The following is a 16,981-nucleotide window of genomic DNA, read 5'->3' as shown; positions in this document are numbered from 1 at the left end:
TTCTTTTCAGAACCGCAACATATAGGCTATTTCTTAGCTCAAAAATGGAATAGTTTCATTCAAGTCATAACTCAGTAGTCTACAGTGGTTCTCAAAGTGGGGTCCGGGGACCCCAGGGGTCCTTGAGGGAGTTCTAGGGGGTCCCCAGCAAAAAGTGGAATAAGTAATTTTCGTAAGTCCATCAATAATTAACACAATCACAGATTGTATGACTACTTGGGTCACAGGTTTCATTCACTTAATAAAAGCTCTGAGACTAGTAAAAAGCGTTGGTCTGTGCATTTGTGCTTGTATTTGTTACAGGACAATAACAATAACTTCCATCTCCATTCTTTTTTTTGTTTTTATTGATGCTATTTTATCACTGCAGAATAACCTTTGGTGTGGCACACCAGACAGACACGTTACATTTACTGCTTCACAGTTTTTTCATATTTGGGAAATGGAAAAATCATCTTCATCTCAGTGGAATGCAGCTGCGCCCAGGTAGAAACTTGGTAAGCAGCCAAGTAGGAGACTTCCAGTAACAGTTGTAATGCCATACAACAGAGGAAAAAGTTATTACTTTGGGTAGAGAATGATAGGGAAGGGCGGAGGCAGAGCTGGACGCTTGGTATTTGAGTGCTGGTTTGGATCCCTGCCCAGAACTGAAAAAATCATTATCCTAAAAGCTTTCAGTAGCCAGGAGGAATCATTGATCTGCACTCGTTGCAGGCCTGAGAGCCCTGATTGGGCTACTGTAATGAATAGATGAGAAAGGCTATGACCAGCCTATAGTCATGAAATTGAATTACTAATCACAAGCCTGACATGATATAGCAGGAAATATATGGACTTTTCTAGTTAGTCTGCAAGTATTCAATACAGTCAGCTTGTGGAAGGCAGAAACATGTCTCAACTGAAGTCATACTTTTCAAATTCTACTGATGTGATTGCTTCATATCAGTAAAACAGATGCCTCTTTGGTCCATGTTGTGTTCATTACAGAGATAATAACATGACTGGGTAAATGCAAAAACAGCACATACAGCATTCTTTACATCTCATGCTCTCCACTACTTTGATCCAAACACACGAGCTGCAGATTAATGACACCTCCAGCAGGATATACTGTATGTTTCTGCTCTTTGTTGTGTCATCCAACCTCTCATACACCACAACTTAACACATTTTTAAATGTCTTGCCACACCTATCGACCTACTTCACTCCCATCCAATTCCAGATGTCCTGGACACAGGAGACCTTTGATTTAGTTGTTAACTGGAATTCACTGCTGCGAATGAGAAGCAACCAATAGTGTGTGGCAAACAATAACAGGATGAAATTCATGCTGTAACTGCATAATTGACTGTACTAAAAAAGGACACATCACTGTAAACACATCTGCGTGTCTTCTACAAACACTGAATGTTATCCACAACATACCGTACATACCGTATACAGTACACAGACATCAGTAACAGCATACAGCAACAGTTTACAGTGATGTGTTATATTGCATTGTCAGCATTGAGTTCTGTGCCAAAGACAGAGGTTTGTTAAAAAAAAAACACAATTTAGAATAAGATTTAAGAATATCCATTTAAACAAAATGAATAGAGATCAGCACTTCAAACTTCTTCTGAATACTACAAATCCCTCCAAAAGTTTCAATATCAACATTCTTCCAAATATATGGAACACAATAATTGTGCATGAATATAATGTGGTGTTTTCTGCTGTATAAATTACAGTCATGATTAAAAATGTGTGTTGTATATTTAAGTTTCCGCCCTGTGATTCTGGGACAAGCAAAGTGGAGAGGCAGTGGAGTCAAAGATCTGAGGCTCTACAGGCTACTCCAGCATGTTCTGTGCTGCAGCAGGGTGCATCATGGGGAGGATTTTAATCAGTGGTTGTGTGATGCCCTCTTGTGGCTGCAGGTGTTACCTAACATGACAAACAAGCATGCATGAAGAGTCGAAGCAACACAGTAAGAAGGGGGAAGCTACAAACAATAAAATAGCACAGAATAGCAGAGTACTACATTTATTGAATGGACAATTTCCACAGGACTTCAAGGACAGTAAACTTTACTGATCATGATATAAATGGTGCTACCAAAAATATTGCAGAATGAAAAATGAATTACTATAAGACCATCCGACAACAAAGACGTAAAAATATTAGAAAGTACATATGCTTTCCATGACTCACCAGGTCCTACACATCACTTAAAACCAAACATACAGTACAAGTATATCAAAACAGACACACATATATTATTATAAAATGTTTCAAACTTCATCCAATTTGTATAGAGGTACAGAACATATACAATGTCTTATCAAAATAATATCTTGTTATCCAACGTATAATCTGCATATCCCACTTCAGATCTGTTGTGCAATTTCGTCTGTAATCTCTATTAAGGCAATGATAGGACAGCACCACAGACGCAACCACTGGAGTTACTGGTGGGTAAAATCAAAGGCCACAAACACCCTCACAAAGATGTTACAAATATATTTTCTGAAGAAAACAAACAACTACAGTTTTGGGTTAAAAGTTGCAGGTTGATCCTGAATGGCCGTCCTGAGCAGTAGTAGGAGTGTTGTATAATGATTCATAAGCCATCGATGATTCGGTCTGGCCTTTAATATTAGAAAAACTTAGTTGATTTAATTTACATATATTTTTTAAATTACAGCAGTATCATAAATACTTACCACAGCAATATATTAGTCTTCCGATCAAAGACTTTCACAGTGACTCTTTACAAAGCCTTCACAAGTGTTCTTTGCATAGTTAAAAGAGATTTTCTGATAGTAAACGCATAGAAAACTAAATCAGTGTGTAAAAGATCGTGTCTAGATCGATCCACGATTATCTGAGGAAAGTCTGTCATTTGCTAAAAGAACAAAGGGCAAACTCTATCCATAGATTGTTGCTGTGGCTAACATATAATCGTGATCCCAGTTAGCAAAGCAAACAAAGCAAAGAAACTTTTCATGCTTTTCTGATGGAACTTGCTACCAAGGTTTCTCGCCTAGTGGTTACAAATGCCTGTTGTTTTTCATAATAGGCTGCCTCATTAATAAAAGTGGGGTAGATGGTGCCTGAGCCTTGGTAGCGGATGGTCTTTCCATCAAATGTTTGGAACATGGGGTCACCGGGGTTCAGCGGTTCCCAGTCACAGTCCTGAAACAACAACAAGCAATCACCACAGAGAAAGTAACTTGAGTATGTCGTTCAAACTAGAATAATATATTTCCACATGAACCAAAGATGTTTCATTTCTTTTTTCATAATAATTCATATTTACAGGTTTAATAGGTCAGATATATGAGCTAAAGAGCAAAGCCAGACGTAATTCGGACGATTCAGATTTTTACCTGCAGATTGGGGTGCACCATAGCTATGATGTTTCCATTGGTATCTCTAGGGTAGTCAATCCTCTCTAAGACCCGGAAAACTTCCACTGTACAGGGAGGGAACTCCATACCTAAACACCACACAGAAAACAACATCCCCAATATTGTAAGCATCCAACAACTATTAAGGATACTGTAATGATGTCCTAATGTACAAAGACAATTATTTTCTAACAAGAGAAGAAAAATAGAAATGAGGAAGAAACTGAAACAGGCAATCTCTAACCTGATTGAATTTCTCCTAAAAATAAAAACAAGAATAATGCCTCTAAGTATGCAAGAATAAAACTATTTAAGAAAAGGTGAGAAATGGAAAAATAAATCAGCAAAAAAAAAGTGGAAAAATACAGTAATACAGTAGACAAAATATCAAGAAAGGCAGATTACAGGTCCGCTATATAGATAGAGTGGGTTTCTTTCCAGCTGCAAAGGATCCCAGTTATGAAAACACTTTTGTCACTGATCAACTGATTTAAAGATAAATCATCAAGTCAGAGCAGAACGGACATAAGGCACAGTTTTCCCCAGTATCCTGGATGTAGTAAGTGCCGCATCATGTGAATATAAGGGACATTTTAATCCAAGGAACTAAAGCTGCAGTCTAGAGAGGATCTTAGATGTAGATCTACAAGGAGAGAACTACATTCAGTGTATGCATGCTTTCATTGCAGAGAGTAACTGCAAATTAAAAAAGAACGCACTCCCGGGGAGATTGTAATTTTTTGTTCATCCTGTCATTCAAATCCGGATTTTTCCCCTACTGCTCCACAGAGGAAAATGGGTTGGGAAAGTATTAATCAGCAAATTATGATTATGCAGCTTCCTACAATGCATTTTAAAGAGGTCAGTCACTTACTCCACCTGGTGGAGGAAAACTGTCTGTACTTTCAGTTATTTTGAAATCAATAAAAACATTAGAAATGTGACTTGATAAATGTGCTAGAGGAATCGTCAGGGATCATTCAATCAACTGGATTAAATCCATCAAATAGTTGTTGGAATATTTCTGAATCCAAGTGGTGGACCGGCCACGGGACAGATTGACATCACCAGCCATAGAGCCACATTGCTAGAACGGCTGATAAAAACTGTATATTAATAAGCAAAAACTGAATGTCTTGTCTTTTTTGGGGGAACCATGAAGTTAGTTTTGTTTCATAACAAACATTCGTATGTGTTCGAAAGTGTGGATATTGAAAGACACGGATTCTGATTTTATATGGGTGTAATATCCAACACTGACAAAAGAGTTTGTTGCTGTGGGACTTTAAAGTGTACTCACATGTGTATACCTGTATTTATACAGCTGGTATGTTCTTTACACAGAATGGTAAATCTAAACAGCAGCCTCTAATATAGTGTAGTTAATCTCATATATAGCTACATTACAGTATTTGTTCAAAGTTTGTTGAACAAGAGGTTGAAAGGTGCTACACAGTGCCAAAGTGGCCTTATTCAGTCTCAGGAACTAAACAGGAAGTGCAGTGGCTTTTGGCAGAGCTTGGACATTAAGTAAGTAGCTGTTCAAATGAACTGCTTTACCACAGAAGTGTAAGACCACCAGGCAAGTGACAGAGGAAAAAGGACAAAGGTTCCAATAGTCAGAACAGGTTTCCCACTGAATCTACAGAACTGTAACAACGATTTAATCTCTTACAGCTGAACGAGTTCTTCATGCTGCTCAGCTTCAAGGCGCAGGAACACTGATTCATCTCCGTGATTAAGCATTCATCAGCACCAGTGTGGCCCTACGACAGCAGATTACCACACCATTGGCAGCCAGACTCTTAACGACATGGAAACTGACCAACTCACAACAAGCAGGCCATTCAACGGCGGGCCAGTCAGGGGAAACCGACAGACTGCAACTCAAATTTGGCACTCCTCTTTTTACGTAAAAGAGGAAGGGAAAGCTGCCTCGAGCCCAAACATTGCAAACACTGTTCTGTGCCTTAGGGATGAGGAAGGGCAGAGCAGAGGCGGGATGAGCCAGATGCAGATACATTTAGAGACCTGAGTTTAGGTACATCTGGATGAATCAGACGGGCACCCATGGGCGTTTTGTCACACTTTTTTTCTCTTCACGATGATGCTGACAAACAGGCAGACAACAACCTATTTTTCAATTACATAACTCTTTATGAATCCTAATATTAGTTTTCCCCAAGCCAAGAGTGGTCATGTATGCTTCAATCTCAGCTGCTTTGGCCTTCATGCCATATAAATGCTGTATGTTATAGCTTAAAATTTGTACTATGAAATTACCTTCATTAAACAGTTCGATGAAGTCCAAGGCGTGTTTTAGTATTACCCTCATAGCTTCAAAGATGTTACTCCTCAAAACACCTTGAGGCTGAGGACCCACTTCCAGACCTGCAATGAAACAAACAGAAGGCACATTCGCACATGTAAAAAACATGGATGCCCTGGGACTATCTTCAATGCAGTCCATTGTCCCCAGAGCAATTTTGGCTGGACTTGAGAGACTCACCAACAGGGTGCTTGGCAACAGAACGCGAAGTGGAATATTTCAAAAGAGGGTGTTCATTCAGCAGAACAAGACAACTGGCCGGGGTGATGGCTTTCTGCAACACAAAACCAGCAAAAACAAGATCTCAGCTGCAGATAAAAAAACAAAAAAAAAAACACACACACACCATAACATAGTCACATGCTTCACATCAGCCGACCTAACTGAGTGACTGCTACAAGGTTTTGCTCGACAGAACGGAAAACTGAATCTGCACCAGCTCACGACGCAGACAGACAAACACAATCACCATGTGGATGAATCAAGTTTAAGCTGGTAGAGTGTTTTAGGGATCGGTAGCGGCACAAAATCATTTTCAGTATTGTGAATCTTGTCTCCTGAGTTTAAGCCATCACAGGTTAAAATAATAGTGGCTCTGAATCAGTGGAGGGGCTGACTGGCCTGAATGGATCCTGCAACACATCTGCCACACAGTAATGAGTACTGTACTTTACACACTCTCTATTCTACAAAATGCATGTATGATTATCAACAAGACAAGGAATTAAGATATGAAAGAAAACACTATGAGCCTGTTTCCCAGACAGGGATTAAGTAGAGCACTAAACACTAAAATCATTACTGATGTTTTAGAAATGAGTCACTGAACTACTGATATTAGATGATAGTATACTGGGCTTGTAAGTGCATGATTTCTGAAGTCAGTCTTCTGTGTAAGTTTCTCTGTGTAGGCTTTTTTGTTTCTTAAAGTTAGAAACACATTCCTCATAACCTCTATTGCTTATAGTCATGAAGAGTATGTTGCTTTTGGCTGCTCTCTTCCTCCCTGGTGTTGCTCTGCATGCCTTTGTTTTGTGTTGAAGAGCAACAACTACAGCTGATCGCAGATGTTCAACATATTCCAAACTGGCAAGCAAGCTAATGTAATGTCAGCAAAGTAAGATTTGTACTTTTGCCATAAAGAAACTTAAAAACTGCTGCACATTTCTCCCTGTTTATACATTATAGAAATGTGCCAAAAAAAATGTTGAGTTGATTTCTGATGTTCTCATTTTTCTTCTGTGCTATCTTTAAGGAGGCCCTGAACAGAACAAGGCGTCTTCTCAGGCTCATAAGGGATTTGTGGCTCAAACAAAACCCTCTAGTGTATTTGGATGGTTGATCGTTTAAGAGGACTTTGTCCAACACGTAATGGTAAACTGATTATATTAACTGAACCTCTCCAGAGGCCTATTAGTGAAACAGTCTGTTTAACACACACAATGATGTGGGAGAGAGAGGTAAGGGGAAACCAGACCCCCTTCCACCACCTTTAATTTTGGCACGTAGTTTAAAAATCATACTTCTAAACATTATGCATCCCGTGCTGTATGTGCTCGCTGGGCTGAGTTTTTTTGAACAGCTACTGTTGCAGATCGACTGCTCCTAAACATGTGTGTTTGTGCCCTACAATTTAAAAATTCTAATTTGCCTTTCATCGCCGTCACCTTGATGTAGTTCATCATCTGCAGATTGAAGTGGTCTTTGGAGCTCTCGAGAATCAGCGTGCAGCCCATGTTGGACGTCGTGTTGTGGAGATCAAAGATAACATCGTAGGCCTCTGGGCTTCCCTTGGGCCCAAATATCCTGTTGATCTCCTGGGCTCTCTGCACCTCGTAGGGCAGGTCATCTCCTCCCGGCGCACTGCAGGGCGCGAACACACACACACACAGCATGATTAAGCAGTCCTATTCCAACACGTTCCCAGCTTATCAGACAACTCTGCTGAAGGAACAATGAGCTATGAAGCATGTTAATGATTTACACATGGGTGTCTACTTGCCCTACATGCCCTGCAAAACTTTCACCTAACTGTTGGCCATAAGTGGAAAAATCTCTGTGAGCAACAACCTACAAGTTAATACAGTAACTGCCGTGGTTAAAATGGAGAGTATGTGCAACATGCGTCAAAAACAAGAATTTCCTGTTTCTGCATTGAACGTATGGTTTGTATTCACTGCAGTTCTATGTGGATAACAGGAAAACATTAATAACGGCAAATGATGTCTTGATAATTACCATGATTCCACCTAATTTGTTAATGTAAAAAGTTATGGTTAGCCATTAAGTCCACGCTGGAATAAAAAGCTGGATTCAGCTGGACAGTGGCCCCCTTTTGTGAGTGATAGGAGGACATTTTATCCACTTTCTGCCAGCCTTGAATGTCTGCACTAAAGGATCCTTGAGAAGTTGATTCTGTCCCCAGGCTAAGCTTTTTCCCCCAGACAGACATTCTGCACGCTCTGAGCAGAGAATACGAGCTTCCCCTTTTTTCTCATAGCTCTTTTAAAGCATTTCAAAATAACCACCAGTCCAGGACATTCTCCAAGCTACTGTAGAACAGCACCTCTGCTGTCCATATTGTCTCCCTCACGTCTGCTCTTTTGACCCCATTTTCAGCAAATATCTGGTATTGTCTGGATTGCCAGGACATTGGTACACAATCATAGAGTGAACTACAGCTGATAAAGCGGTCTCCAACACACCAAATTCAACTGAGAGGACACAGATATGAGAACAGAAGAACAGAGTTGTCTGTCTATTTAAGCTGGAAAAAAGGCCACTGTAAATCTTCTTATATGTTGCCTTGTGAGAGGCGAAACAGTTTGTAAGATGTAAAGATCATCAAAAAATTTGCCTGATGAGGCAGCTACAGTAACTTCACCCATACAGTATGATCTGAGCTTTAACCATCATCTCAGTGAGCCACAGTAAAATACTTTCAAAGAAAACATTACAACTGAACTTATCACACAGCCACTATCATTAGGTACACATCATAAGAAATTCTGTAATAATAACAACACTATAAGCAGTTATTGTCACTCAACTGTATCGAAAAGCACAAATAACAATATTCCCCTCACAGAAAAATCAAAAGGATGGAAGGATGGGAATGTTACTATTGGATTCTGGGAATTTATGAATAGTGGGATAGGATGTTGTTATCAAACCCCATTAGTAAATAGGCCATTGTGTGTGTTCATGCACACTGTCAACAGGAGCCAACGTTTGCGTAAGACTTTATTTTCTGCTATAGTGCACACGAAAAAAAAAAGTCGTCTTAACTCATTTGCTCCTCGGTCACGTTTGGCTCACGTTTTGGCTCCTGCTGGCTCATGTCTGTGAGGGGGTGGGGTGGGTGGGAAGAGGGGTTTAAAGTGATGGTAAACACACAGATAACAGCAGCCGAACGGAGATGTCCACGTGACTGTGTTACTGTTTGTTTTTTTTGAAAATTGCAAAATTTACAGACCACCATGGCTGCATATAATCAGTTTCTTCAGAATAAGGATACAGAGGAAATATAGCCAGAAGTAGCAGCTCTTAATATAAAAATAGGAAATATATGTATAGTCTTAGTAACAATAATAAGGGTAATTTAAAAAAAAGAAAAAAACAAATAAATAAATTCAAATAAATAAACTGTATGAAATTACAACACAAGGGGAGAATTCAGTCTTTGTTCAGCTATTTATCTCAGTTGGGAAGTGTTTTAAGATATCCTATATTTTTTGTTCTTTAGGACTTTTCAGGAAGGTTTAAGGACTTCATATACAATTTAAATTCATTTTAAAAAACAACAAATTTGCGTGATGATTTCACAATTCTGATGTAGAAATTCCTATATTACTTTCTTTCTGTCTCCCATTAGCATGGCTACGTTTATCCGTCTTTTTCCATTCTCTTGTGTTAACCCCGTGGTGCCCAAGCAAGCCAGCTTATGATATTTTCGTCACTTGTCTGGCAGAGCACACAGTCAGTGATGTCAATAATGTTATGTAATTGCGCTGTCATTACATTTCCCCAACATATTCCCACTGTGTGGAGTAGAGGTCTTCAAGGATCTCACATTGGACCGGTTAGTTCCTCGATTTTAGTCCATTAGCATAAAACTGCCCAGTGACAAAATGTACACAAGCACATTCAGTCAATGTCACAGTTTATAGTAGGTCTATAGCTATGCACGTGTCTTTGTTTTTTATTCAGATTGATCAGCTCACAACGTACCCCATTACCTAGACAAGGTCAAACAGCAACCTGCTGTAAAATGAAAATCTGTTTTGAGGATCCGTGCCATGAAAAAGTCTCCATTCAACCTGAATGACAGCAGAGAGGAACAGACCATCTTACGGTGATGGTCTGATCTGATCGATTCAATTCAATATGCCTAACCGTTCTCGTAGGGTCAACTTTTAACCTATGTTAAGTAGGTACAGTACTGACATGTGTGTTTTGCTGAAATGTCCCCTGGTACAACATTAAAGATGGTTAGTCCTAAAAGTATAATGTGTCATTATTGGCAAGAGATAAATCAGTTGTTTGGTAATAATTAGACTATGGGTAGATTAGGCTGTAGTATGCTGTGACTCTATCGCCTTGACAAAATCTGCCCACAGACAGACACCTGGTAAAGCACTCAAAACCTCTTGTGTTAGTTCCCGCTAACGTTACACCTTGCAGTGATGACAGACACACACACAGACGGTGAAAACACCACCAGTATCGCTTAACGACAACATCCAGCAGCGACGCTGTCCATGGCAGCTCTGAGGTCTCCTGTGTTTACCTGAGGTTTTCTGGGCTGAAGGCTCGGTTCAGGTCCGTGTCCACATATCTGGTGCACTTCTCCACAGCCTTCGGGTTGGTGATGAAAGGCTTGGTCTCGAGCCCTTTTCTCTGTATCTCGGTGCTATTCTTAACCCACAGGTTTACGAGCGTCACGCCTGACAACTCGTTCCCGTGCGTTCCTCCGAATATAGCCACTCTCCTGGCCTCGTTAAAACACACGCTGTTGTTATAGGACGACATGTCTGAGTAGTAAAGCTGCGCAGAGTTCAGATGAACACACGCTGGTGTCGGAAGCTTTAGGAGCAGAGGAAAAGTTTACAGCAGGAGCTCGGCAGCCTCACTGTTTAAATGCCTGCTGTGGCTGCGCGCTTACGTAACGTGCCCGCTGGCTTGTTGTGGTCGGTCACCGTGAGTAAAATGCGCTGAGTTGTGCGTGACATCTCGAGTTACAGTGGGGAAGTCCAGTTAACAAGGTAACTCCTTTTGTTTACAGTTTACTGTCAAACTAGCGGAAACAAACACCCATTCGTTTCCGCTAAACTTCTTCCAAAATAAAATCAAAACAATGTTTCATTTTTTGGGGGGATTTACTGACAGAAGACACTACTTCCGGTCATGGCTTTCAAAATAAAACTGACATGTTTAAGAAATACAAAATACCAGTGGAAATAAAAATTTCCGGGAAAAGGGGACTGGAAATACAATTAGTTTTCTTTTTCCAATGTCCATTTTTCTATATGTACAGCTTAATTCTCCTATCCACATATAACAGCAGCCAAGGATCGAAACAAGTTTCCAGTAAGAGTGCCAAAATAAAATTCCAGAGAACGCATCTACTTTCTAAATCCGTGTTACCTATTACCTCTATGAACGGTTCTCACCTAAGGTGCACTTTGTTACAGCTTTAACACTGGTAATCACTCAAGACTATCAAATTATTTGCAGTAAAAGTGCGCAGGTTGTTAACATTTGAATTTCAAACACCATTAACAGAACATTAAAAGTTTAGGGTTTGGCAGGCTTGATAATATAAAGTGCCGCCACCTTTCATAAGATAATAAAGAGAACTTTACTTAACTATGAATTACTTGAAATCATCAGATGAAAATTTCTATAGATTCTACTAAAGATAAGCTGCAGAGAAGAACGCTCAAAAAAGTAAAAGACAAGGAAAGATTTAATTTCCCACTACTGTCCAACAGTGAGTGACTTTTCTCCCAAATGTCCATTTTGTTTCACATTCAAAAGAGTGACAAAAAGTGTTCATACACAAATGAATAACAAATATTGAATCCTTCCAAGAAGACCTTAGTAAAAAAAAAAAAATAAAAGATTTGTTATTTCTCCAGAGTTCATGTCAACACCAAAAACGCTGAGTCATGTAGGTAAAAATGCTTTGATACAAAACAAATTATATATTAAAATATAAAGTAATTGTGAAAGCTCACAATTGCCACATTTTCACTTAATCATAACCTTAACACTGTCTGTCTAAAGAGATAGGTGTGCGTTCAGAACTCCTCTACTGATCGAACCCCATCACTCTCCTACTCGTTAAATCAGCGAGTTCTTACTAACAGTCTGTAAGGAAGTCCTCACTTGGATTATGAAGTCTCCGCTTGACCTTTACGTGCTTGTTTTTCATGATTCTGTCTGAAGATGATATTTCAGATTTTAACACAGAAGTCTCTGATAACATGGGGCTGCTGGATATGATATTGGGGACCGCTGACTGCTTCTTTTTGTTTTTTAGGGGCTCTAACACACCAGACTTGGTCAACGAATTCCCCTCAAGCAGAACATCATCAGTCAATTTCATTTTTTTCTTCTTCTTCTTGTCCATGGTCTCATTTAATGTCTGATTGCCGGGTGTCTCTGAAGATGAAGCGTGTTCAACCGTGTTCAGTGCTTCCTTGGTCACTTGGTCACAAGTACTGCCATCATGAGATACTTCATCACTGCAACCCTTTGCAACCAAAGGAAGGGCCAATAATTTGCCTTTTTTCTTTGGTGGGCTCTCTTGTACCACATGGCATGGCTCATCCTTACACTTCTCTTCTTCTTTCACAGTCTCATCAGTTAGAGAATGCCCCGCATCAGCTGCACTTTCCGGTCTTTCCAAGGGGGTCACCATCTCACTTTCATTCTCCATAGGTTTCTTTTTCCTCTTCACCCTCATGTCAGTGGTTTCTGGCAAAGCGCTCTGACATGTTCTGTTTGGATCCACAAAATCCTGATCTTTTTCCACACTGTCCTGCGTTACTGACATCTTCCTCTTCCTTTTCTTTTTTCTGACCCCATCATTAGTTTCCTCCATATTTCCAGTCGTTTGTGCAGATTCAGGCTCATATTCACCAGGAGAGTTTTGTTCATCTTGTGTACAAGCATCATTTTCCTCTGCATCAGCAACGAGGAAGGATGAGGTCCTCTTCTTTTCCTTTTTCCGCACAGACACTGAATCATCACTTTGTGCCACACTGTCTTTGGAGATATTCCAGCTAGATACTTCAACCATTTTCTTTTTCTTCTTTTTTTTAGTCACCAATTCAGCATTTTGTTCTTCAATTCCTTCCTTTGTTTTCTGGGTATTATCTACGTTTTCAACTTCTTCATTTTCCTCTAGAATGCAAGAGTCATCTACCGCCTCAGAGAGAGTTTTCTTCTTCTTCTTTGTCACAAATTCAGCATTTTGGTCTTCAATTCCTTCCTTTGTCTTCTGGGTATTATCTACATTTTCAACTTCATCATGTTCTTTGGGAGTGCAAGAGACATCTACCGCCTCAGAGAGAGTTTTCTTCTTCTTCTTCTTTTTCTTAGTCCCCAGTTGAGCAATTTGTTCTTCAATTCCCTCCTTTTTTTGGGGGGTCTGATGTACATTTTCATTAATTTCAGGAGTGTGTGACTTAGCTGTACTTTTAGCCAAGGTTACAGCAACATTAGAAAAGCTCACACCGTCTTCTCCGTCTTGAGTAGCCTCATTAGAGGACAACATTTCCCTCTTTTTGTGTTTTTTTCTTTTGACATACCTAGATTCAAATGTTTCTTGAGAAGCTGCAGTGTTTTCCAAACAATTTCCTGAATCCTCTAACTGTCCTGTTGACACTGGTGGCAAATCTACAATCCTATTCGATTCTTTCTCTCCTCCACATTCCTCTGTAATTACAATCCTCTCGTCTTTTTTCCTTTTTTTCTTTTTCCTCATTACATTAGCATCATCAATTAAAGGTTGGGCAACTGTGCTGGCCTGTGACTGCTCAACAGCCTCATCATCCTCACCACTTCTTTTCTTCTTTTTCTTCTTCTGCTTGCCACCATGCTCAACGTTACAACTCACCGAAAACACAGAATCCACCTTTCTCACATCTGACTCGAAGGTTCCGTCCACTTCCTGTCGAACATTTTCTGTTGACTTACTCTTTTTTCTCTTCTTTTTCTTTATTTTGGAATCGGGAATGTCTCCCTCCCTCTGTCTCAGTATGTTATCATCACGTGATGAGTTCTCCATCCAATTATTTTCATTAAATTCCAGCTCATCATTAGCCTGGGATGCCGAGGCTTTTCCCTATTATCCTCCGACAGGCTGGGAGTCTCATCTACCTCCACACTCACAGATGTTGTGGCATGCAGACCCTCAAGCTCTTCCTGACTCTGACCCTGACCCTTTTGTTCTCCTACACTTTCACAATCTCCTTTGTCCTTTTTCTTATTTTTCCTCTTCCTTACCCTGGTTTCACTTTGATTATTAGTGTCACTTATAAGGCCTGAGACACTGTTGTGGAGATGTTGGCTTTCATGCTCCTCCTCTGCCTGTCCTGTCTGGAACAGATAATCTAGGTGGAAAACAGTTGTTACAGTTGCGGATGCTCCTCTGCCTTTCCGTGTGTATAGCCTCGGACTTTCTGTAGCGTACGTGGCTCACGAACCGTAGCATCTCCGTTGTTATGCAGCTCTTCCTCCTTGTATTTTGCTGAAACTGTCTGTTTGTCTTTGGTGTTTGGGCAAGAAAGTTTCCATTACTTGCCATGTGTTCATCATTTCTTCCCTCTCCACCACAACTCTACAAGAAGACTCTCCATCATCAGAGTTTTCTGTTTCCGAATACAACACTGTCGTCTTCAATATGGATACCTTATCTTGCAATTTATGTCTTCCTTGTGAGTATTCTTGTCTGGCATTACAAGCTTTCGTCGCCCTCTGTTGCTTTAACTGGTTCCACCAGGTCTGTCGGCTCTTTGCTTTTGATGGTGCCACCAAATGTTTCCTTTCCTGTAAAATGACACACAGATTACAGCCAAGTTCACAAACAAAAAAGTCCACTGAATGCAAGATTCCTTGTTTTAACAGCCTGCTTACCACCACTTTAATGTCCTCATCTTCTGACCTTTCTTCTTGTCTACAACAGAATAGGCGTGTTTTATTACCTTATCAATCAATCAAACTTCATTTGTGCAGCACCCTTCATACATGCTAATTACATTATAAGTGCTTTACATGTGAGAGACAAACTGATAATAAGACAGTACAAATGTAAAAAGTAAAAGAGTTGAGATGATGAAAAAAATGATGAAAATGTAATAGTAAAATAATAAAAATAGATTCAAAAGACAAAGACAAAAAAAAAAAATGGCCCTAAAATCAATCCTTGGGGAAGCCCACAAGTTATTTGAGAGTTGTAGGTAGACCAGTTAAATTGTACTTAAAAATGAAGGATTAGACGTTAGTCTGTGTTACTGGGTGTTGATGGATCTAGGCTACTTATATACAAAAAATATATATTAAAAAATTATACATGCAACTTCAAATAAGCACGATTATTCCTTGAAACAAACTTACTCTGACAATGGAGATATGTAATCCTCATCCATGTCGACTGTTGGCAAAGACGACTCCAGATTTCCTCTTCCATAGTCCTGCCACAGCTCCTTGACACATTTAAAGAAGCCTCCCATTGCATAATTCTGTAAAAATTAGAAACTTTAGCACTAAATAACATTTGTTGAGTTATACAACAGCCAGCAAAAAATGCATTTAAATTTTGGTTCTCCTTACATGAAGGTGTTTGTTTTGCTGGCCAGCTAAAAGAGTGCTTCTTGGCTTCCTCTCTCTCTCTGCGAGGAATGGGAAACTGTATTTTGGAAGTCTGTGTTTCTTCTTTCTCCTCCTTCTGTCGGTTTTGGATTCTCCATGGAAAGAGTATGATGGACTGTCCTCTTCACTTTCTTCTACAGCTCTGGGAGATATGGGGTCTGACCTCGAGCTGTAGTGCCGCGGTCTTGCTGATCTCACAGCTTCAGGTACTGGCTTCTGAGTTATGAACAGGCTGTCTCCTGAATCACTGCAGAGACATGATTAAACATTTAGAAAGTCAAACTGGAGCGATTTCAGGCTGCTGTTTTACAGAAGAAGCTGTATCATGCTTGCGATATCTGAGGGACAAACTTACCTTTCTGCTGCAGCAGGTTCATTAGATACTTTATCCTGTCCGCTGTGTCCCGCAGAAGACTCAAGATACCGCGATATCTTCTCCACACACTCTGGAGATAATGTTTCCAGGATAACATGGCATGACTTCGCTGATACAGCTTCAGATCGAGTCCAACGTAGAGAATCGTGCTCTCCAGTCATCGTGTAGCCTAGCAAAAGATAACGAGCAAAGTAGGGGAGGTCTTCATTAGCAAGAAATAAAAAGAGAGACCTGCTTGATGCCTCCGACGAACAAATGCTCGAAATGTGTTAGTTGTTAAAGGTCCGCGGTAGATGCAGAATACCGGTTGTTAACTAAACATCTCTCTAATAACGTGTAGTTGCATCAAAACAAATAAAAAGTAACGTTGGGAACTACACGTGGTTAAACAGGAAGTATCTAAACGTCATCAACCTTACGACTAGTCACCTGACCAATCACCAAAGAGGACGTAAAGGTCACTCAACAAGAGCGAGCTGAGCAGGAGGTTTGGAGGTTTCCCTCTTACTGCTTCCGTTTTCGACTGCACGGATCACCACAATAAATGTAAGACGTTCCTCCTTTACACACAAACCAGTGAGCGCGACATAAAGACGCCAGTAAGCTGATCTTGAGTTAAGTGTTATTTTATTTTGAACGAACATTTGAATCCTGTTTTCAACAAAATATCTTAGTATTTACCAGAAATGCCCAGTCCATTTACACAGGCCAAAATAACCCAGCAGGCGAATATTGTGGTAATTGAAACAATTGTTCACATAAGTAATTAAGTGCATTGACCATCCAATATACATATGGATGTAAATAAAATATATATACATGAGTTTATATAGGTCGCATAATTTGATATGAACATAATTCCCTCCCATATTACACTACACATTATTTTCATATTTAGTATTTATATAAACTCAACACATTTGTAAGTTTCTAATTATGCCTTATTTACTTGCAAAAAACTAATTTGTTACAACCTTAACCATAAACATTAATAATTAATA

At 39.8% G+C, this 16,981-nt stretch overlaps 1 protein-coding gene across 3 annotated transcripts; it reads right to left on the bottom strand.

Moving 5' to 3' along the window:
- Positions 1 to 2,013: 2,013 nt before the first annotated feature.
- On the bottom strand, positions 2,014 to 16,390 carry aspa (aspartoacylase). Of its 3 annotated transcripts, XM_038707831.1 has the most exons (10): positions 15,960 to 16,375; positions 15,566 to 15,851; positions 15,350 to 15,474; positions 14,870 to 14,909; positions 10,515 to 14,782; positions 7,393 to 7,588; positions 5,906 to 5,999; positions 5,680 to 5,787; positions 3,376 to 3,485; positions 2,014 to 3,181 (listed from the first exon to the last, which is right to left on the bottom strand). In XM_038707831.1, the coding sequence occupies exons 5-10, from the start codon at positions 10,754 to 10,756 to the stop codon at positions 2,990 to 2,992; spliced, it is 942 nt and encodes a 313-aa protein (XP_038563759.1). In that variant the 5' UTR covers positions 10,757 to 14,782; positions 14,870 to 14,909; positions 15,350 to 15,474; positions 15,566 to 15,851; positions 15,960 to 16,375; the 3' UTR covers positions 2,014 to 2,989. The 3 variants fall into 3 exon arrangements, with proteins under 3 accessions (XP_038563759.1, XP_038563757.1, XP_038563758.1); XM_038707829.1 differs by lacking the exons at positions 2,014 to 3,181; positions 3,376 to 3,485; positions 5,680 to 5,787; positions 5,906 to 5,999; positions 7,393 to 7,588 and having other exon boundaries at positions 11,085 to 14,782; positions 15,960 to 16,390; XM_038707830.1 differs by lacking the exons at positions 2,014 to 3,181; positions 3,376 to 3,485; positions 5,680 to 5,787; positions 5,906 to 5,999; positions 7,393 to 7,588 and having other exon boundaries at positions 11,097 to 14,782; positions 15,960 to 16,384.
- Between the last annotated feature and the right edge of the window lie 591 nt (positions 16,391 to 16,981).

The sequence above is a fragment of the Micropterus salmoides genome, unplaced genomic scaffold (genome assembly GCF_014851395.1).
Source record: "Micropterus salmoides isolate LMB-PRFRI ecotype aquatic unplaced genomic scaffold, ASM1485139v1 Ms_hic_scaffold_9, whole genome shotgun sequence".
In the NCBI taxonomy this organism is placed as follows: Eukaryota; Metazoa; Chordata; class Actinopteri; order Centrarchiformes; family Centrarchidae; genus Micropterus; species Micropterus salmoides.
This window is presented reverse-complemented; position numbering and strand designations above follow the sequence as displayed.